The 23,573-nt window shown below is 47.4% G+C and overlaps 1 protein-coding gene and 1 pseudogene across 1 annotated transcript in view; both read left to right on the top strand.

The window, feature by feature from the left end:
- The window catches only part of LOC136126710 (cytochrome P450 4B1-like), a 121,284-nt gene extending 108,414 nt beyond the window's left edge, over positions 1-12,870 (top strand). Inside the window, 2 exon segments of the mRNA XM_065882110.1 lie at positions 10,178-10,254; positions 12,702-12,870. Of these exon segments, the coding sequence (XP_065738182.1) occupies positions 10,178-10,254; positions 12,702-12,870 (246 nt within the window).
- LOC136130520 (cytochrome P450 4A11-like) lies at positions 2,022-10,142 on the top strand (annotated as a pseudogene).
- Positions 12,871-23,573: the final 10,703 nt, after the last annotated feature.

Genomic DNA, 23,573 nt, shown 5'->3' with positions numbered 1-23,573 from the left:
CGGGAGGGGAGGTGTGGAGAGTGACCTGTGCTTGCTCACAGGCTTCTTGGTGGCAGCAGCAGCAGCCTTAGCGTCTCATGCCTGTCTCTGGGGTCCGCGCATTTAGCCGCGGCTCGCACCCATCTCTGGAGCTCCTTTAAGCAGCCCTCTTAATCCCCTCCCCTCGCGCACCAGGAAACAAAGGGGCAAGAAAAAGTCTCTTGCCTCTTCGGCAGCTCCAGACTTTTTCCCAGACTCCCTCCCGGCTAGCTGTGGCGCACTAGCCCCCTTCAGGCTGTGTTCACGCCGCCAACCCCAGTCCTCTCCCGGCGCTCCGACCGAAGCTCAAGCCTCAGCTCCCAACCCCCGCCCGGCCCGGCGGGTGAGCAGACAAGCCTCTCGGGCTGGTGAGTGCCGGTCGGCACCTATCCTCCGTGCGGGAATCTCTCCGCTTTGCCCTCCACACCCCTGTTGCTGCGCTCTCCTCCGCGGCACCGAAGCCTCCCCCTTCCGCCACCTGCAGTCTCCACCCGCGAAGGGGCTTCCTAGTGTGTGGAAACCTTTCCTCCTTCACAACTCCCTCCCAGTGGTGCAGGTCCCGTCCCTATTCTTCTGTCTCTGTTTTTTCTTTTGCCCTACCCAGGTACGTGGGGAGTTTCTTGCCTTTTGGGAGGTCTGAGGTCTTCTGGCAGCGTTCAGTAGGTGTTCTGTAGGAGTTGTTCCACATGTAGATGTATTTCTGATGTATTTGTGGGGAGGAAGATGATCTCCGCATCTTACTCTTCCGCCATCTTGAAGCTCCTCCCTGTTTTTTTGTTTTTTGTTTTTTTGTAATGAAAGGCCTCTACCTGGCAGATTCATTTTTTGTAGAGGAGTCAAAGTAAACACAATATGATAAATTGCAGCAGCATCAAACCTGGGGTGCCTGGGTGAGTTGCCCACAGGAGTCATTGCTTCAAGCTGCCACCTTAGGGATAGACGGCCCCCCTCTTCTGCCTTTCTGTTGCCTGTAAGATGAACCAGGAAACATCCTGGAATTAAAATTTTTAATTTCTTTTTAAAAACATGGCACCCAAAAATGAACCTAGTCTTTTCAAGGTGGTGATCTATGGGGAGGAAGGTGATCTCTGCGTCTTATTCTTCCGCCATCTTCCCAGCACCCCCTCAAGGTGGTGATCTAATCAATCCAAAGTTATCCTCATTCCGTCCTTCATTCATTCATTGAATCTGTAAGTATTTATTCGGCATCATCAGTAGGCACAGTCCTCTGGTCCAGGCTATGGAAGGTATAAGGACATAGAATGCCTAGTGACAACCTTCAAGGAGTCCTTGGTTGGGTTGTGTGGGTACTAAATGAATGGGGAAAATATTTACTGGTTAATAAATGTTGACCACAGATGACACAGTTTTTTTGAGAATTTAGCAGACAACTGTACATTTTGCTTTAATCACTTTGTTATAAGCTTTTCTCAGATCATTGAAAATCTTCATGAAGATCATTTTCCATGACTGCTACATCTAACCATATGGTTTGCCCAACACTTTTTCGCAAAAACTGTCCTGGATAGTGAAGCTTGCACGTCTGCCAGTACATGGAGTTGATAACCTGAAACAGTCTCCTGCTACTTGGAAACACTAGAAAACAGATCAAACATGAAATATCCCCAGGAAAGTTTAGGGGCTGCCATGTACGGACCGGAGTCTCAACCCAATAATCATCTCTTTAAGTTCATGGTTAACAGCAAAGTCTCTGGAGCCAGACTGCCTGGATGGAGATAAACATGAAAAAAGTGAGGGTGACAGACTTGAGGATAAACTTGTTCTCATCCTTGCTCTTCTATATCTGATCTCCATGACTTTTTTGGTGCCTACCCCCAAGATGGATCCTCCACAGTTAATCAACCCTGGAGGCCCAGGTCTGAGCTCTGCCCTCACCTTCACCCTCCCCCAGGTGGGCGGGGCAAGCCTCCCTGACCAGGCTGGGTGCTCAGGGGAGGTCAGCCACCTTCAGGGACAGTCAGCAATCCAGAAGCCGCTGCACCATGAGTGTCTCTGCGCTGAGCACCCCCAGAGCCCTGGGCGGTGTCTCGGGGCTCCTGCAGGTGGCCTCCCTGCTCGGCCTGGTTCTGCTTCTGCTCAAGGCAGCACAGCTCTACCTGCGCAGACAGTGGCTGCTCAAAGCCCTCCAGCAGTTCCCGTCTCCTCCTTCCCACTGGCTCTATGGGCACATGCAGGAGGTAGGATGGAGTGGGACGGGGAAGTGGGAGGGCAGGGAGGGCCGGGGCTCTCAGGCCTTGGTCCTGGTGAGCACGCCCATGGGACGAAGCCTTGCTGTGGGGCGAGCACGTGGCCTCACAAAAGGACCCAGCTTACCTCTCAGGTCTTGGCTCCCAGTCCAGGGAGCTTCCTCCCTCCCAGGACCCCGTGCTGCTGTCCTCGGGTCTGTCAGACACTCCTCCTTAGGGAGATCTGCAGGCTGTCCTGGCAGCCCTGCACTTTGAGGACAGTGGCTCTTCCTTCCTGAGTCTCCCCCGTCTCCAGGCTGAGCAGCTTCAGCTGTTCTCATAGAACAGGCTTCTAGATGCTTCCCTGTCCCATCCCTCAATTCCATCCTCTCTGCCTGGCCCTGAGCTTGCCTGGGAGCACAGACATCAGTCTGATGGATGCTGCCCTGTGGGCTCACTGTCCATGGAGATGACAGACAGGAATCTAAGAAGGTGTCAGGTGACAGGAAAAGAGGCCCACCTGCTGGATGAGGGCGTAGTAGGGTGTAGGGACAAACCGGCTTGGTTTGCTTGAGATTGAGGGATTTTTCAAGGCTGATTATTTCAGTGCTAAAACTAGTAGCTGGCACACATGAGTGAGGTTTCCAGATGGCACCAGGTAAGGAGTACTGACAATTGAGTTGAGACATTAAACAGAATCTGTTTACCTCCCACACCCCATCCCCAAAACCCCTGAACTGTGAGCTCCATGGGGCTGAGGTATCATCCCCTTCCTGCACCCCAATACCCAGCACAGAGCCTGACACAAAGGAATGCTTGGCCCAGGTGTGTGGAGTGACTGAGAAAGGAGCAGCTCGCATGCTGGTGAGGGACAGTGCCTACCCAGGCAGCTCTGTTAGCTCTGATCCTGGCAAGGACAGCGCAGAGCAAGGTGAGGGGCCACATGGGGACGGGCTCATTAATGGTGTGTGGATTGAACAAGCCTAAGGAGACGGGGTGTTGCAGAGAGCTGAGGCTTCTATTTCTCAAAGAAAGAGGCCAAGCAATTAGCAGCAGAGTAGAGCCAAAGACAGAAACTATTAATATCAGCCACAGAGAGACAGCCAAAACCCATCTTGTTCATGCAAATTGTTGTACTAATGAGTTCCCGATTATTTGTTGATTTAGAGAAATTATGACCTTTGTTTTGATGCAGTTGTTACCTTTCTCAGCTAGGATTTGACATAAGGAACAACTAAAAATTCCTCGGGTGACTTTCTCATTATAATGATGGCCATTAGATGATATGTAGTTTCAGTAAGTAGATGATTTATGTTTCCATAACTAATATTCCTCATGGTGCTGAATTATCTCTCAAATTCTGGTGGCCTAACAGCTATTGCAGCCAATTTTTTTCTTACTCTTTTAATACTGTCTGAGATTTCCATTTATTCAATATCTCTGTTATTGGCTAAGTCGGGAATTAGAATACCACATGTAATTAGATTGAAACTAATCTTTCAGGCCAGATGACAAGTGACAAGGTGGGCAGTTAAGCACGTGGGCTCTGTCGCCAAATTACCTAGACTCATATATCACCTCTTGACACGTACTTTAAATACCTGCTCGATGCCTCAGTTTCCTCATCTGTAATATGGGATGATGATAATAATTATAGTACTCAAGTGAAGTATTATAATCTTAGAATGGTGCATGGCACAGAGCAAAGGCCATAATTACACTCACTCTAATTTGTATGAATTTAAAATAATATTAATGCCTGTGAAGGACAGACATTTTGGAGGTTTAACAAACTCACTGCATTAAATGGGGGTGAAATCCAACAAGAAATATGAAAAGGGGAACTTACAACTTTGGGATTCAAGCAGTCCCAAACTGCCCCATCTTGCCCCATGTCCTCCCTCCTATCTCATCTGTACCTGCCGTGCCAACAGAACCCACATGTCTGGCAATTGCATTGTCAGATGGCATTATTACCTGTCCACCTACTCCCCTTGTGTCTCCCTTTGGGGAAATTCCTTTGTGGCTACAGTCCCCAGAAGTAACCAGGAGAGGACATTCCACTGGAGCCCTGACTGCATTGAGTGGTTGCAGCCTGGAGGCCAGATGGCACTGGCTTTTTGCCTACAGGGTCAACACCACTGCCACCATGGGCACCATGACCTCTATGAGAGTTTCAACTGGCTCTGGACAGACGTGCTCAAGAAAGATGGCAGCCCCAGCCAGGTGACTGGTGGGCTCACGGACCAGTGGGCCTCAGGGTGACCCCAAGAAGAGAATGGACAGGTAGAACATAGTTTAAGCTCCTTACCCAGGAGCAGGATTTAGGGGCGCTGACTGGCAATCAGAAAGGAGGTATACTCCTGTACAGAAGCAGGGACACCCCCCACCCCCGCCACCCAGGCCCCTGCTGAGCAGGCAAGAAGAGATCAAAGAAAACTAGGTAATACAGCTGAGGAGGTAAGAGGCTCCCACCAGTCAGTCCCTGCACTGGATCAACAGAGCAGGGCAGTCCCAATGAGGACGTGACCTGGGAACACAGAGCAGCCCCCAGAATGAATTCAAGCAGGACACGCCTCAGTTCAGGGCAGGATTGTCAGCCCCGCCCACACCCCCACTAGAATAGGAGCTCCACAATAGCAGGGATCTTGTTGTTCACTGCTGGATCTCTAGCTCCTAGGATGGCAATTGACCCAAAGTAAGTACTCAACACAGAGTTACCAGGTAAACAAATGAGTCCTTCTACCCATCTACTTATTCTTGTATTTGACATTCACTGTAGTGGAAACATTTGGGGATGTCTGTTCTGAGATCTCTTCCCTTGCACAGGGTGGCCTTCAAATACCCTATTCACGCCCAGCCACAGTTGATTGTAGCAGGTGGACGCCTTGGCTATGAGATTAGAATCAGATTTTTGGAATAGGATTCAGCAGTGCCACTCAGACATGATGGTGGCAGAATGGTGAGGTGCCAGCCCCAGAAGGGTAGACGTTCCCTCCTGCATCACCTGGACCCAGCTGCATGAGGACATGGACCGTATCTGTTTGTTCATAACTGTATCACCAACTTCTAGAATAGTGTCTGTATGAGGTGGAGCCTCCATAAACACTTGCTGAGAGATGAATGCATGGACGTACAGAGAGAAAGAATGGGAGACACAGTCCTGGCAGCCCTCCAGTCCCTGGTTCTGCCCTTCCACAGCCTGGCTGCCCCCTGCCCTTGGGCTCCGTGAGACGCCCCTGGGCCCCCAGCTTTCTTTTTGTCCTTTTCCTCGCTCTTCCGTTAGCTCTGATTCTGTCACTTGCAACAGCAATTTTAATCAGGACTCATTCATTCACACTCCTGCATGTACTCATTCCTTCTACATGAACATTATTGATTCTTTTAAAAGTGGGGCTCAATCCCTGTGAACCATCCTCTGTGCTGGCTCTAAGAATACAGGGATGACAGGTATGAAAGGTAAGCCTGTCAACACGGTGCCCTGCAATTAGAGCATTGAGTTGAAACCTGATAATAGAGGCACCCAGGGAGCCTTGGGAACCCTGGGGAAGGACACCTTGGGGTCAGCAGGTTTGACTTTAGATGCAGCTCACTTGGGCATATCCTTTAATATGGGTTGCCTCATTCTTCAGTAAGACAGGATCAAGTAATAATCCCTCCCTTATACATGTTTGTCTTGAGCATTACGTACTTGTAATAGTGTGTAAGGCCTGCCACAAAGTTCCACAAACTGGATGGCTGAAACAACACAATTTAGTGTCTCAGAGTTCTAGAGACTAGAGCCCAAAATCAAGGTGTTGGCGGTGCTGGTTCCTTCTGCAGGCTGTGCAGGAAGCATCTCTTCCCGGCCTCTCTCCTTGGCTGGTGAATCACAAGCTCCATATATCTCTTTATTTCATCTTCTCTCTCTGAGTGTCTGTCTCTGTGTCCACATTTTCCCTCTTTTATAAAGGCACCAGTCACATTGGATTTGGGCCTGCCCTAATGACCTCACTTAAACTTGATTTGAGGGGACACAACCGAACAAACAACTCTAATATAAGTCTGTGAAACACCAGTAAGATTCTAAAGGCAGTTCTGGATGAAGGCCCATAAGTGGTCCATCCGGAAGCCAGAGCAGGGCCTTAGGCCAAGTCTCTGCAAGAGAGCAAGAAGCCAGATCAGAGCCCAGCTCATCAGAAACAGTTCCAAACTCCTAAATTGCCGCTGATGGATCCAGAACTATCTCCTGGTTGCTGTCCTAACCTCCAGCACCCCTCCAAGCACTGGCCCTAAAGAGAACATTTTACTGATGTGTCTTTCCCTCTGTTACAGTACCCAAAGGACCAGGAGCTGCAAGAGGTACTGAAAAGGTAGAGAAATTCCCATGTGTCTCTCCTCACTGGCTGTGGGGAAACAAGGTTCAGCCGGTGGTCTATGACCCTGACTACATGAAGGTGGTCCTGGGGAGATCTGGTGAGTACAAAACATGATCCCGGCTGGAGCGTATTTTCCCTCTTGGGTACATGCCCCTGGGTCTGTGAAATTCCAGAAGAGATTGCCAGTTCAGTCATCAATACCTGACTGTCTACCATCCAAACACCAGCCCACATCCCAAAGAACAGCACTGTTCACTTAAACGGAATGCTAAACAGCTGTGTGGGGCTGCACATTTTCATTCTTTCTTCTTTAACCCTACTGAGGTGATTTTTATGTAAATAGCCCCAGATCTGAAAGACAATTCCTTATGCACACTGACTTGCATTTGCCTATCCTGGGTCATTGGATGGCTAAACCATCACAAATTGGAGGAAAACCACAGGCTTCTGACTTAATCTAGGGCACTGAACAGAGCCTATATTTCTTGTCGATTCACCTTCTTAGCCCCGTGGGTGTTCTGCTGCTGGGACACTGAGTCTGCCTTCCTGGGCCCACAGTGACCATCAGGACAGAGGGAGTCAGGGATGGGAGGCAAGCGGGAGGTGGCTTGAGACAGGCTGCCAGTTGACAAGCACCAGGAAGGGCTGGCAGCCCATGGTCTGGACCACAGCTGCTCTGCGGGCTGCCTGCCTTGTTTGGTCCTGTCCGCTTTCCTGTAATGGCTTCCTTACTTTTTCAAACCCTAAGTTTGCAGGTACCTACAGATTCTTGGCCCCCTGGATTGGTAAGTATATCAAAACTAGTACTCTGGTACACTAGTAAACTAGTAAACTCTGGTACACTCCCAGTTAGGTTTACCAAGAGCTGCCTTGCTGACTCACAGAAAACAACAAGTGCCTGCCACCCTGTCACCACCCTCATCTCTGAATCAAGCCTCATTTCCCTTCTTCTAATAAAACCCTCACCCCTTTGTACAGGTGCTGAGAGCCCTCCTGAAGTTCAGCCTCTTCTTCATCACTTCTCAGTCCTCTGCGATATTCTCAGCCTGACTATTAACTAATTCCTTCTATCACCTGCCCCCCTACTCTTCTTCAACCTCTGTCTCACAGCTGTCATAATCACATCCTATCGACCAGCCATTTTGGAAATTCACATTCCTGAACTGTACTGTCTTTCCCTCCCTTTGCCCATGGTGTGCTCTCTCCTGACACCCTTGGTTCTTCCCAAGTTGTCCCTCATCGTCCCTCTGATCCAGTCTCTCCGACCCACACACACACCCATCTGTGGCCCAGGGAAAGGTTTGCTCGTGTTGGAGGGGCAGACGTGGTTCCAGCACTGGTGGATGCTGACCCCAGCCTTCCACTATGACATCCTGAAGCCCTACGTGGGTCTCATGGCCGACTCTGTCCGAGTGATGCTGGTGAGTCTATCCCTCGTCACCTGGACCCACTCTCATCCAGCACAGCTGACAAAGTCCACTCTCAGACACTTGTGTCCCTCAGACGTCCATCAGACACAGCCCTCAGAACGATGCATTCAGAACTGACTAGGAGACAGGGCTCTCCAAGAACGGATGGGACCCAGGCACCACCTTGGATCCGCACTTTAGTCATCGATAAGGGAAAGGCGGGCCGTGGTATATTCAGGATCCACTCTCCTCCCAGCTCCATGTCTTCAACGCAGTGGACTAGATCAAGGGTTATTCCCCTTGACAGCAGGGCAAGCTGCCCCTGGCTGGCCTGGGCAATGACACCTTCGGGGGAATAGTGGACATCCCAGGATATCACTCAGGTGGGCTCTGGCCTGGGGCCCAGGGTTTCTGCATGGAATCGAGCTCCTCATGGGAGGAAATGGGGGCAGGTCTATCAGACATTCATAGAGCTGGCCTGCAGGATTTTGATTTCTCACCAACTGGACTCAGCTAACATTTAATGAAAGGATTGATGTCTGATGTCCCTTTCGTAGGGACCCTAGTACTGGAATCTTATGCTATCTCTTACCTCGACAAATTTGCTTACCACTGTTGGCCATCGCCTATCCAGGTCTGATCTCAGGATACAAAAGATTCCCCCTTGTCTGCTGAGAAACTATGTTTTCTGGCCTTCCAAAAGGCCAGAAATATAAAAGTTATAGAAGTTTCTGAGATATAGGCATCACATTACACATGTGTGTTACAGCCTTAAATTGCTAAAACACATCTGCTTAGAAAGTGAGGAAAACTCATCCGAAGATTTAGAGAGACGGAGAGAGAGCCTGGCCTTGTCAACACAGGCCTTCTGGGGGAGCAGAACAGAGTCAATGTTCCCCTCCCACTACAGGACAAGTGGGAGGAGCTCATCAGCCCGGACTCGCATCTGGAGATCCTTGGACACGTCTCCTTGATGACCCTGGACACCACCATGAAGTGCGCCTTCGGCCACCAGGGCAGCATCCAGACAGACAGGTCAGTGACAACCCTTCAACGGCAGGGCAGGGTCCTTGTTCTCACCAGCTGGGGAGGACTTACCTGAGAGGCAGTTAGGGCAGTGTGGACGCTTATCAGCACAGAAAGCAACATTCTGCACAGAGCCATGGACCACAGTCAAATTCCACCCAGACCAACCTTGACTCAGTCACAGGTCCCTGATTCCTGCACAGGGAGAAGCCTGGCTGCTCAGGCCACTTGTAAAGGACTGAGGGTCTCCTGGGCTGTGAGGCAGAAATGACAAAGCCTCAGTGCTGCCTGTCCCCGCTGACTGAGGAATCCCCACCCAGAGCCCCACTCCATCTCCAGGTCAGAGGCTCCCTCCACTCCAGTCTCTTCTGCATCCTCTCCCTTCAGGAACATCCAGTCCTACATCCAGGCCATCAGGGAATCTCAACAATCTGATTTTTTCCCAAGTGAGGAATCTCTCCCACCAGAACGACATCATCTACAGGCTGAGCCCTGAAGGCCGCTGGAGCCACCGCGCCTGTCAGCTCACCCATCAACACACAGGTTCTTCTGATCCTTCTGGGCAGCTCCTGCCCACCCACCCCCATCATGCACATGTAAAAGGGCCTGGCCTTGACCCCTCAGGCAGGGCCCAGACTCCTGCTTCCTCTTCAGGGGCTGGCACACACCCACACTGGGTACTTCCCTGGTGCAGGGGTTGGGAACCGAGACGTCAGGGTGTCAGGTGAGGTGCAGGGAGATACATGTGTCACCACGTTGCTCCTAAATGTAAGCTTCCAAATCTTTTCCTTTTCAGTTCTGGGCATGGTTACCTACTCCTAATCTGTGCTGTTGTGCTTTGTCACCTCCAGCCCACCTGTTTTACAACAGCGTCATGGTGGCTCTAATGGAGGCTCCAGGCCTTTTGTGCTGGCACATTGCCCCTGCTGCCATGGGTACCATCAGTCTTCTCTCTCTCCTCCCTGCCCCACAGGTATCCCACTCTCCCTCTCCTTTTATGGGCTTCACCACAACCCGAAGGTGTGGCCGAAACCAGAGGTATTATGGCCATGGGAGGAGGGGATGGGATGCTCTCTCTAGACCAGCACCTCCCCTGCTCCCCCTCAGGGATTCTTGTCCCCTGGTGGATTGGTGAAGGAGTTTGACCCCAGCTGCCCTGGCCCCGGAGCTCTCTCTGCAGGTGTTTGACCCATCCCGGTTTGCACCAGTTTCTACTCAACACAGCAGTGCTTTCCTGCCCTTCTCAGGGGGATCCAGGTGAGACTTTCTGTACTTGGTGCAGCTGGGTGTCACTGGGTGCTACCCCATGTCTGTGACCTCCTACATTCATATGTGGCGTATGCAGTTATGGCTTTTATGTTGGTGTATTGGGATGGAAGCATGTTTCTGTATGTTCAACATACAAGTGGCCTTTAGGGCAGGCCACAGACTAACCCACAGCTCTTTCTCAATGGCTGGCCACATTTCAGTGTCGATGGCTGTTCCAAGTTTAGTGTATTGTAGGGTTTTTCCTCACTGTGAGATGATGACTCTACCTAATTAAAATTACTCACTGTGTGTTAAATTTCAACTGTCCTCCGTTTCCATTGTCATAATTTTAAAGGGTAGATTTTTTATTCTACACCTTCTCAGTCCCACGTTTTCTATTTACTTCCCCATTATGCATCTGTTGCATCATGAGTAGTTTACATATGCTTCCATTTTCAGACTCCCTGCGTGAAACTGTTGAAGCCATATACTGGAAAAGTTATAGCAGCGTTTTAAGAAAGTTTGTTATCAATGTGTGTCACTTTGTACTTGGGGTCTATCCAAAAGACGTTTTGACAGCATATTAATGTCTGATACACATGACAATTTCCCCAGTTGTCAAAACTTTTCCTGTGATCTGAGGTCTTTTTCCATGATATTATACATTGAGTCCAATAGTCCAAGCAGGCAAAAGTATAGAATTGAGACAATCAAGTGCCTTTGAGAGAAAAATCTACTAATTTGTATATGATGCATACATTTGAAAGGTTTCTGGCATGTAAAATATAGAGCATACTTGAAATAGCTGTTGAGCTGGACCAGAATACTCCATATCGGCTGCTGGGAAAATCCTCCCAGGCTGCTAGAATCTTCCCCTGTAATAGTAACTTCCATAAACTTTGCAATTACTTAGTAGAAACGAGTTTTTTTCTGAATCTCCAATTCTGTGAAATTTTCACTTGGTGAATCAACCTTCACAGAACAGGCTTGACGCAGACATGCTTCCAGAATACGCTGTAGGTTTCGGTTTCTGCCTGGGTCCTGTTCTTTCTTGTAGATATTGGCGGCACATTATGCGGCTGCCACTAGAGGACGGGGTTATGTACTAGGCAGCTCAATTCTTAGGTCAGAATTAATATTTACTTTTATTCCATTCGGGTTTTATTTTTCAATTCAATTAACTTTATTTAAATATAAAACTATTTATTAAGCTGTCTCTGTGTGCCAAGTCCTGTGCTAGGAGATGGGAAGGCAGAGATGAAAGACACTGTCCCTGTCTCCTCCTAGAGTTCACAGTCAAGAAACAAATACCTTGGCAATTCCTTGGCAGTCCAGGGGTTAGGACTCTGTGCTTTCACTGCCGTGGCCCGGGTTCAATCCCTGGTCGGGGAACTAAAATCCCGCAAGCCTCGTGGCATGGCCAAAAAAACAAAAAACAAAATAACAAATACCTCTACTCAAGACAGACATCATTCATTCTTTCTTTCACTCACTCATTCATTCATTGAGCAGGTTGTTAAATGGTCCATGTTTCTGGCACTGTCCTGGTCACTGGACTGAGATGGGTCCTTGAGTTAACACTAATGGTGTCTTGGGGGTCCAGGGAGGAAGAGGTGTAGCCGGCTGTGGGGGGAGGGGACCTCAACAGCAGCGGAGCAAGGGAGAGGGGCTGGACAGGTGCAAGGTGAGTGAGGAGCAGCCCAGAGAGCGCTGTGACGCCAGCTGAGGCCCCGCAACGTGTCCTCCCTGTGATGGAGGGCGCAGCAGGCCCCGAGCCGCCGTGGCTGCAGTAGAGGGAGGGGAGGCAAGGAGACTGAAAAGGCCAGTGAGGAGCCCACGGGATGGGAGGAGGGGCCTTGCTGGAGTAGAATGGGAAGGCTCCAGGGGCAGGTTGACTGAGGGGCTGCGGGGAGACAGGAGGCCGGAGCATTAACTGGGAGGCAAGTGGTCCAGCAGGTCGAGGGGCACTAACCCGTGGCCCCTCCAAGAAGCCTCCCGGTTGCCATCCTGACTTCCTGACACAACTCTGTCCTGTCCTGTCTGGGGACTGGGGCCCCTGCATGTCTGCCATGGGTGGTGAGGGCCCGAGAGTTGCCCACATCCCCCTACAGTGCCCTGGCCTGGCCTGAAACCAGAAGCTGCCTGTGGACGAGTGAACAAAGTACTAATTCACATTTACTGATTCACGTGACTTGACCCTGTGGCTTAGAGCACCGACCCTCCCCAACTGGACTTGCTACTGCTGAGAGCAGAAGTAGGAGTTAGGAGCTAGTCCTGGAGAGAGGTGGCCTTTGTGAAGGTCAGGGGGAGAGGGTGGACCGAGGCTTGGGCGGCACATTCAGTGTGACCTGTAAGGAAGGGATTGGGGCTGGGCCACGTGGAGGAGAGCCCTGAATGCCCTGTGCCCGACAGGGGTTAGAAGCCTCTGCTCACTTCCTTTTCCCTCCCTGACCCAGGAACTGCATCGGGAAGCAGTTTGCCATGAATGAGATGAAGGTGGCCGTGGCCCTGACCTTGCTTCGCTTTGAGCTGGCACCGGATCCCTCCAGGGTCCCTGTTCCCATTCCAAGAGTTGTGCTGAAGCCCAAGAATGGGATCCACTTGCAGCTCAGGAAGCTCTTGTAATGATTGCTGGAGACAAGGACAAGCTCTGAGGGTCCCTGCCTGCCATCCTGTCTCGCTGTCACTCTCTCCCGTCCTTGCCTCTGTGCCCACTTCCTGCTTCTATCTGCCCACCTGCCAGCCTACCTCATCTCCTGCCTCCTGCCCATCAGACTTTCTCACCCTTTCTCAGGCTTCCTACTTCTTTTTCTGTTACCTTTCTCCTACCCACCTGTATCTCTGTCTGCCAAGCTCCTCATCACCTGCCCTACTCCAGCCTGTCTGCCCTCTCCCTGCCTTTTTTCCTTTCTGTCTGCTTGTCTGTTCTGTATTAGTTTCCTCTTCCCACTACAAAAATTACCAGGAATTTAGTGATGTACAACAACACAAAATTTTACTCTTACAGTTTAGGAGATCACAAATCTGAAATTGATTTAACTGGGCCACAACAAAGGTGTTGCAGAAGCTCTAAGGGAGAATCTCTTTTCTTGCATTCCCAGCTTCTAGAACTTTGCAGTACTTTTCAGTGAGTGGATTAGGCCCTCCCAGATTATCAAGGAAATCTTTTCTTAAATTCAGTGGATTGTAGATGTTAACCATATGTACAAAATCTTCAGAGCAACAGCTAGACTTCGGTTTAATTGATTAACTGCATCCACAGCTTATCCAAGTTTACACAAAGAACTAAACATTACGGTCCACCCCTTCAACTTGGCATCCCTACAGATCCCCCTGAAACGATACTTAATCTGCAAATAAAGACTTTATAAAGTCATACTCTGCCAAGTATCTGACGTATAATTGAAAGACTCTAACCCTTGTGCCTCAAGACAACAGAAAGTCATTGGATGGTGGTCACTCTTCTCCCTGATATCCTGGAATTTTAATGCTGTGAGGTTAAGTTAACTATTATTAATATACCTTATGTTATATGTGAAGGGAATGAGAGCAGGAAGAAAAAAATCTGATACACACAAACATGCACACACAGTCATATTCATAACAAAATAAGGAAGAAATACAATAATTACTGTCCTTGTTTCTGCAACTGATCACATGGTCATAACTAGCTATGATAACTACCTTCTCCCATCACCCACTCTAGTTCTCTTTGCCCTCAGAAAGCACCTCATCTGGACATGGTTCTTTGCCTGGTGAGATGATTCAAAACTTCATTCTTGAAGGATCTGGGCCATTACTAGCCTGCCTGAACTGCATTGTGGCATTTTTCCGTTTATTTTAATGACTGGGCATGGTAATTCTAAGAGTCACCCAAAGTATCTCCTCTATTCTGGACATATTCCTCCTGACCTTCATTGGTAAGGAACCTACCAATTTCACTTCAGTATTCAGGATTATTCCAGTACAGAAACTGCCTTTGAGTTTCTGTAAGATGAGGAGGCACAAGGAGGCGAAAGTGGCCAGGTGGCAGCCCTCACTTTCAGTTCAGTGTCATCATTGTTGTGTTTCCGGGCGGAAGCCTGCCTCCCTTTGGGACTAAGGGAGCTCTAGGCTAACAGAGCATAAAGTTGCAGGGACAAGAAGCAAACATTTTGCTAATAGGATCACTTGGCGTTATAATAATAATGAGTGGTGCCACTCATACTGCCACCCCTTGATTCCTGGACGTGTGAATCTTGGCAGTGGAAGAAACAGCACCATGTTTATAGCAGCACTGTTTGCAATAGCCAAGACATGGAAGCAACCTATGTCCATCAACAGATGAATGGACAGAGATGTGGTACACATACAATGGAATACTACTCAGCCATAAAAAAGAATGAAAGAATGCCATTTGCAGCAACATGGATGGACCTAGAGATTATCATGCTAAGTGAAGTAAGTCAGACAGAGAAAGTAAACATTATATGACATCACTTATATGTGGAATCTAAAAATATAATACAAATGAAGTTATTTACAAAACAGAAACAGACTCACAGACATAGAAACAAATTTATGGTTACCAAGGAGAAGGCGGGGGTGGAATAAATCAGGAGCATGGGATTAACAGATACACACTACTATATATAAAACTGGTAAACAACAAGAATTTACTGTATAGCACAGGGAACTATGTTCAGTATCTTGTAGTAACCTATAATGGAAAAGAATCTGAAAAAGATTATATATAGGCATATACCTGAATCACTTTGCTGTACATCTGAAACTAACACAATATTGCAAATCAACTGTAAGTCAATAAAAAAAAGAAACAGCACCATATACTGGGCATTGATTTATAACATATACAACCTCCTGGATAACCTTACCTCAGACATGAAAGTTATTGCCACCTAGCGGGTGCTATATACCCAAACCTACTCTAAGGTTAGTTTTCTGGTTCTGGAATGCATAATTGGAATACATATATTCAGCAATTGGCAAAGAAGACTGAGCTGAATTTAGGGGTTTGATGTCTCCGGCTTCACTGGGATCTTCCCATATGTCTCCATTCCAATTTCTGGTTCCCATTACTTCCCAATAAATGCTCACACTTTGGCAGAAGATTGGGAAATCAATTTGCATCATAATTCAGACAATGACAGGATGAGATCCTGGGTTTCATTTTCACAAATCTCAGCCCTAGCTGAGGTCTTTGCCTACAGGAAACAAAGGTTTCTTTCAGGTCAGACAAAGCAGCTTTCCTTTTTTTTTTTTTTTTTAACATCTTTATTGGAGTATAATTGCCTTACAATGGTGTGTTAGTTTCTGCTTTATAACAAAGTGAATCAGTTATACATATACATATGGTTCCATATCTCTTCCCTCTTGCGACTCCCTCCCTCTCACCCTCCCTATCCCACCCCTCTAGGCGGTCACAAACCACCGAGCTGATCTCCCTGTGCTATGTGGCTGCTTCCCACTAGCTAGCTATTTTACATTTGGTAGTGTATATATGTCCATGCCACTCTCTCACTTTGTCACTGCTTACCCTTCCCCCTCCCCATATCCACAAGTCCATTCTCTAGTAGGTCTGTGTCTTTATTCCCGTCTTACCCCTAGGTTCTTCATGACCTTTTTTTTCCCCCTTAGATTCCATATATATGTGTTAGCATACAGTATTTGTTTTTCTCTTTCTGACTTACTTCACTCTGTATGCCAGCTCCACATAATATCAAACAGCAAAAATCTCCCAGAGATCTCCATCTCAATGCCAAGACCCAGCTTCACTCAACGACCAGCAAGCTACAGTGCTGGACACCCTATGCCAAACAACTAGCAAGACAGGAACACAGCCCCATCCATTAGCAGAGAGGCTGCCTAAAATCAAAAGGCCACAGACACCCCAAAACACCCCACCAGACGTGGACCCGCCCACCAGAAAGACAAGATCCAGCCCCATCCACCAGAACACAGGCACTAGTCCCCTCCACCAGGAAGTCTACACAGCCCACTGAACCAACCTTAGCCACTGGGCACAGACACCAAAAACAGCGGGAACTACGAACCTGCAGCCTGCAAAAAGGAGACCCCAAACACAGTAAGATAAGCAAAATGAGAAGACAGAAAAACACACAGCAGATGAAGGAGCAAGATAAAAACCCACCAGACCTAACAAATGAGAGGAAATAGGCGAAGAAGCTTTCTGATCTTCCACCTGTAGTTTGGGCTGCAATTCGAATCCCCCGTCTCATCCGTTTCTTTCCGCACTTTCTCCAGTGCAGCCAGGAGCAACCAGCCAGTCTTATTGTACCTTTTAGTCTGACTAAAATGTCATAAGATATCAAATATATGGTCATCAGAACCTTGCCTTTTATAAAAATTTGGTTAGTAGCATCCAGTGATGATGTTTTGTGTATCTCTACTGCTACCTCATGCCCTGGACTGCCTGTGTCCTCTTTACCATTGACCACAGAGTCATTAGTATCTTTCTAACTACTTCTATTAGAGAGCCAGTTCTGGAAAACCCAGAAGCCAATTCAGGAAACTCATCCAAAGATTCTGTTCCTCTATAACCACTCTGGGTACCAAACTCTGTATTAGTCAGAGTTCTAACAGAGAAATAGAACCAGTGGAATAGACGTCCATGCAGGGAAAGAGACAAACCCTGCAGGAGAAGGCACCTGAAGACTACTTCCCTGGCCAGCCCGGAGCTCTCCTGCCTCCTTCCCTGTAATCCTACTGAGCAGCTGAGCTTAAGAGGGGAACATGGGGACCAGGCAGTCTGATGGATGGGATAGCTGACTGAGTGGAAACAGGGCAGGGAGAGACAGGCCAGGGAAGCATGCTGCTCCCCCAGCACCAAAGTGGAGTGGGAAGGGAAGGCAGGTGCCCACTCACCAATCCACTGGAGGAAGCAGTTATACACAAATGGGACCTTGGGATCTGCAGGAGAAAGGGAAGATTGAGTCAGGCAGGGACTGAGGGGTTCCCAGATGAGGCCTGGTGATAAATAGGGTGGGGACCTCACCTGCCCAGACTTAGGGCATAGGCCCAGGACCCCTCCACACATGGTGCCCTGAGCCTGTTGCTCTCAGGAAGCTCCACCTTCTCCCAGGAACCCTCACCTCCTCGACTGTACACAGCTTTGGCAAAGTCAGTGTCATAGATGTTCAAGAAGCCAAGGAACTGTCTCAACCACAGTGGGTGGGTGTAGGGGAATTGGTGGGCCCAGGATACCACCTTGACCAGACGCCCCATCTGCCAGATCTGAAATGGCAACAGAAGGCCAGGCCACTCAGGAACCCAGTGTCACCAGCAGGGAAGGCCAGCAGGCCAGCAGGGAAGAGAGAAGGCCGCCCAGGAAGGCCCAGGGAACACCCCTCCCTCCTCCTGCACCCCCTCTCCTAGCCAGTCACTCTGTCCTACACATCTCTGGGCTCAGTCCCGTCTCCAGCCCCATAGTCACTGCTGTAAGACCAAGCCACCCTCTTATTGTCCATGGGTGAGCACAGCAACCCCAAACTGGTCAACCTACTTCCATCTGGTGCCTGCCACCAAACCCCTATCTCCACTGTAGCCAGAAAGAGATTTCTTTTCAGCATCAAAGTTTTTCATTAGAAAGAGAATTCCAGCTTCTTGTTCCATACAGAAACCACCTTGATTCCCACCCTGTTATGTCATGCAACACATTTTTATTGAGGACCTGCTATGTGCAGAGCCCTGTCTCGGGGGAATGAGAGAAACATGATCCTGCCCTTTCCGTCTATGGGGGGAAGACTGATAATAAACAAGTAAACAACAAAGTAAAAAGATTGCCGAAAGTAGAGAGTAATAAGAAGGAGATAAACACAGCACTGGGAGAGGGACCGACGGGAGGCCCTGCTTAGGTAGGGTGACCCAGGATGGGCTCTTGCTGGAAAGGACATTCAAGGTCAAACAGGAAGGATGATAAGGAGCTGACCGTGTGAAGAGCAAGGGAAGAGCATTCCAGGGAGAGGGAAGAGCATTCCAGGGAGAGGGAACAGCGAGCACAGAGTCTGGAGTAGGAAAAAGTATGGTGTCTCCCAGGAGCTGCCACCACGTAGGACAGTGGCCTGAGAAAGGGTGGTGTTTGCTCTAGGACAGAGTATTGAAAGGACGAAGAGCCATCATAGAGAAAGCACTTGGCACCATGCCAGCACAAAGCAAGTAGCTATAAAATGAGTGAGAACAGTGTATTAGCAAACCTGGAGTTAGATATTTGAGGTGATGGTCTTAACTCTGACACTTACTTGCTTTGTGCCTTGAACAGTCAACTGACATCTCTGGCCCTGTTTTCTTGTCCATAAACCAAGGTTAATGACACCTGGTGAATTGAGGCGTCATTGTGACTGTGCTTTGGAAAGTATAAGCACTACGCAGACGTTGAGGAGACAGTTGGAAACCTTTCCTGCTTGTACTGCCTGCGTCGAGCAGGGCACAGAGTAAGATACCTCACTTTCTCAGAATCACTTCTGTATCTCGTTCCAGGTGAAAAGTGATGATATCGATTGACCCAGGTGAAAATCAACAGAACTGTTCTGTGCCTTGCACTGGATGGGGAAAGCAGCAGATATTTAGGTTTAGAAAACTTTTGCCTGGAAGTTGCAGCCTTTGTAGGAGAGGAAAAGTAATCACGATATGATAAATTGCATCAGCATCAAACCCAACTTTTTCAAACACAGAAAACAAGAAGTGCCTGGAGCGATCTCCCCACAGCAGTAATCGCTTCAAGCTGCTGCCTTGGGAATTGACTACATCCCCTCTTCTGCCTTTCTGTTGCCTATAAACTGAATCAGGAAGCATCCTGGAATAAAATTATTCATTTCCTTTTTAAAAATATGACACCCCAAACTGACCCTAGTCTGTTGAAGGTGATGCTTTAACCAGTGCAAAGTTGTGCTTGTCCCTCCTTCATCTGTTCATCAAATCAGTAAGTATTTATTGGGCATCATCAGTAGGCACAGTCCTCTGGTCCAGGCTATGGAAGGTATAAGGATATAGAACGCCTAGTGACAACCTTCAAGGAGTCCTTGGTTGGGTTGTGTGGGTACCAAATGAATGGGAAAAATACTTACTGGTTAATAAATATTGACCACAGATGACACAGTGTTTTTGAGTTTAGCTCATATGCTACAGAGAGTTGTACAGTCTGCTTTGATCATTTTGTTATAAGCTCATTGAAAAGTCTCCATAAACATCATTTTCAATGACTGCCCCATCCAAGCACATGGTTTGCCTAACCCTTTCTCACCAACCCAGCCCTGGATAGTGAGGCTTGCGTTTATACCAGTACATGGCGTTGATAACCTGAAACACTCTCCTGCTACTTGGAAACACTGGAAAACAGATCAAGCATGAAACGCCCCTGGAAAATTAGGGGGCTGTCATGTATGGAACAGAGGCTCAACCCACTAGTCATCTCTCTATGTTCACGGTTAACAGCAAAGTCTCTGGAGCTGGACTCCCTGGGTTTGAATCCTGGCTCTACTTCTTATCAACAGAGTGACCCTGAGCAAGCAGCTAACCTCTTTGTGCCTTAGTTTTCTCCTCTAGAGTATGGGGATTTTTTTTTTTTTAAATCAGTTTTCTAGGATTGTTGTGGGAGAAACCATATACTGGGCTTTGCTCAGTGCCTAGAACATAGGAAGTGCTCACTAGTGTTCACTAGTACTGAGCATGTGAGCCCACCTATACAGAAGAAGCCGAGGACTGAGGGAGGGAAAGAAAGAGGTACAACCAGAATTCAAACGCAGGCTCTCCCACTTCAAAGGTCTTTCCCTTACTGCCCATATGCTGTGAGCGAAAAGCTGGTGCTGAGCCAAGTAAGGGAAAGAGTCAGAGTCCAAGAGTCCCCGGGGTGGGGGGGGGGGCGAGGGGGGGCGAGGGGGCCCAGAGCGGGATGGAGACCAACCACAGAACTGGGGGAAAGTGGAGAGGAATGAATGTAAGTGGTTACATGCCCTGGAGTTTGGACCGAGCCCAGGATTTAGGGGAGAAAGGAAAGAACTCTGGCCTCATGGGTTGTGTAATGCATTAGCTGTCAGGAGGATGGGCAAAGGAGGAGGGTGTTGGGAGTAAGAGGTAAATAGGTGGGAGAGCAGTCTGTAGGAAATGGGGCCCCTTGGAGGATGCCTTCCAAGGAATTCTTCCTGAAATGCATATTTTTTTTACTTTCTGCGTTTTGGGTCTTGGATATGACCTTGAAGGAGATAATGATGAGAAAAGTGAGAGAAGTGTTGGGTTGAAGATGGTGTCCTCATCCCTGGCTTTTTTCTGTATGATATCCATGGATTTGCTAATACTTTAAAATCTTTTCTAACGTTTGCCAACTGGTATTCTATCCATCCCCCAAGATATCTTTATTTTTAAATTTTCTCTTTCTCTAGGTGGTCTATGCCTACTATTCATTCCTTCAGGACATCCTTTATCATAATTTATTGTACTAATTTTTTTTTCTGCCTTTAGGCACTAAACTGTGAACTCAAAAGATAGTAATTTTTGAGTGAATGAATGACTGAATGAATAATTCTATGAGGTATTCAGAGAAAGGATTACTATCCTACCTGTCTTAGTCTCCTGGGACAACTGTAGCAATGTACCAGAACCTTGGTGGCTTAAAACAATATAAATTTAATATGTCATCATTCTTGGGGCCATAGTGTGAAATCAGTATCCCTGGGCCAAAATCAACATATTGGCAGAGCCACACTCTCTCGGGAATCTCTAGGGTGAATTCATTCCCTTTCTTTTCCAGCTTCTGGTGGCTGCTGGAATTCCTTGGCTTATGGCCACATATCTCCATTCTTCAAAGTCAGCATCTTCAAATCTCTTTTCACTCTGTCTTCACATGATCATCTCCCATGTGTGTTACATCTACCTCTGCCTCCCTTTTATCAGGATACAAATGATTTAATCTGGGAGCCACCTTGATAATCCAGGATAATCTCCCAGTCTCAAAATTCTGAATGTAATCACATCTTCCCAGACCATTTTTTCTACTAAGGTAATATTTACATGGTCCTAGAATTATCAATAAAATCTGATACATTTGGGAGTCATTATTCAGCCTCCAAATGTCTGCCCTCTGTCTCCCAAAGATTCATGTCCATTCCACTTGCAAAATACATTCACTCCATCCTATAATCCCCAAAACCTCAGTCCTTTATAGTATCAACTCAAGTCCAAAGTCTCATGGAAATATCATCGGCTCAGAAGTCTCAATCTTATTACCTAAATCATCTCACTTTGGTATGGGTGTGAGCCTGGGTATAAGCCATCCTTGAACAAAATTCCCCTAAATATTTGGCCCTGTGAAAGTAAAAAACAATTTATCTGTTCCCAAAGTAAATTGGCGACAAAGCCTAGTATAAGAGTTATAGACATTCCTATTCCAAAAGGAAGACAAGAGAAGAAAGGAGTCTCTGGTTTGTAGCAATTTCAAAATTCAGCGGGGCAAATGTCATTATATTTCAGGGTTGGGAATAATCCTTTGTGGCTTGAGGTTCCATCCTCTGGGCTCATGACTGTACCCTCTGACACTAAGGTTTTGTCTTGGAGTCATTCTCCCTTTGTCTTGAAGGATAGCACATATTTGCAGCTGAGTAGTTTTGTTAGCTTGTTTCTTTCCTGTAGAATTTGGAGTCCAGCATCCTTCCTTCATTTTGTCCTCCCTTGGTCCCTTTCAGTACAAGCTAGCTCAGCTAATAAAACATTCTCAAATCTTGTGGATCTCCCCGGTATGCTTCACAGGGCTTCACACCATTAGACAAGAAGATCCTCCAAAGGCTTTTCCTGAAAAATCCCACCTCTATTCCTGCCTTCTGAGTTTCTTGAGAGAATCTATGAGTCACACATTGACCTCTTCAGAACCACCAAAGACACCCTTGGACTTGTCTGCACAGCATGATTTCTTAAGAGGGATTCTCTTCATTTTAGCCTAATTTTTGCATTCTGGATAGACTGGCAATTTCCCAGATCATAAAGAACTAGTTTATTTTTGTTTAACAGCTCTTCCCTCAATTTATTTCTTTATTCTCACTTCTTTTTATAAGCAGCAAGAAGAAACCAGGCCATATTTTCAATATTTTGCTTGGAAATCTTGTCAGCTAAATATCCAAGGTCATTTCTTAGAGGCCCTGCTTTCCACACAACTGTAGCATATAATTCGGCTAAATTTCCTGCCACTGTATAACAAGATTTGCTTTTCTCTAGTTTCCAATAGCATGTTCCTCATTTCTTTCTGAGCCATCATCAGAAGCGCCTTTAATGTTTATATTTCGCCCAACACTCTGTTATGATGAAATGTGTATTCTGTAAGACTATAAGCATTTCCTTCCATGCTTCCACTTCATTCTGAGTTTTCACCAAAGCGTCTTTCATGTCCATACGCCTACTAATCATCTGTTTAAGGCAGTCTAGGTTTTTTCTATCGTGCGCTTCAAAATTCTTCCAGCCTCTACCTATTACTCAATTCCAAAGCCGCTTTCAGTTTTAGGTATTTGTTACAACACCCCCTCCTCTGGTACAAAAACCCTAGGGCTGCTGTAACAAATTACCACAACCATGGTCACTGAAAACAACAGAAATTTAATCTCTCACAGTTCTGGAGGCCTGAAGTCCGAAATCAGCATCCTGGACCAAAGCCAAAGGGTCAGCAGGGCTGTGCTTCCTCCGAAGGCTCCAGTGGAGAATCTGTTCCCTGATGCTGCCAGCATTCCTTGGCTGTGGCTGCATCACTCCAATCTTCAAGGCCAACATCTTCCAGTCTTTCTCTTCTGCATCTTGGCATGCATGATCTTCTCCTCTGTGTGTGCCAAACCTCTCCCTGCATTTAGGGCCCACCTTGATAACCCATGATAATTTCCCCAGCTTGAGATTCTTAAGTTATCACATCTACAAAGACTCTTTTCCCAAATCATATAACATCCACAGGTTCTCAGGATGAGAACCTGATATCTTTGGGGGTCATTTTTCAGCCTACTGAAGTCTGCCCTCTGGTTCTCAAACATTCTTGTTCATCCCCTTTGCAAAACACATTCATCCCATCCTAACATTCCAAAATCCTCAACCCATTACAACATTAACTCCAGTCCAAAATCTCCTCAAATATCATTGGCTTAAAACTACAGTATCTTTCTTTCTTTCTTTCTTTTTTTATGTTTGTGGTGGAATAGTGATAACGTAATGGAGATTGAAACATGTCACATGAATAGGGCTCAGGTTAGTGGCAGGAAATTCTTTCATAGGAAATGAATGAGTTGGCCATAACAAAATAATGGGTAAGATGCTTGCACTCATAGAAATAAAATTATTAAAGTCTT

This window comes from Phocoena phocoena, chromosome 1 (assembly GCF_963924675.1).
Source record: "Phocoena phocoena chromosome 1, mPhoPho1.1, whole genome shotgun sequence".
Taxonomy (NCBI): domain Eukaryota; kingdom Metazoa; phylum Chordata; class Mammalia; order Artiodactyla; family Phocoenidae; genus Phocoena; species Phocoena phocoena.
The sequence above is the reverse complement of the archived record's forward strand: the minus strand, read 5'-3'. Positions and strand labels throughout refer to the sequence as shown.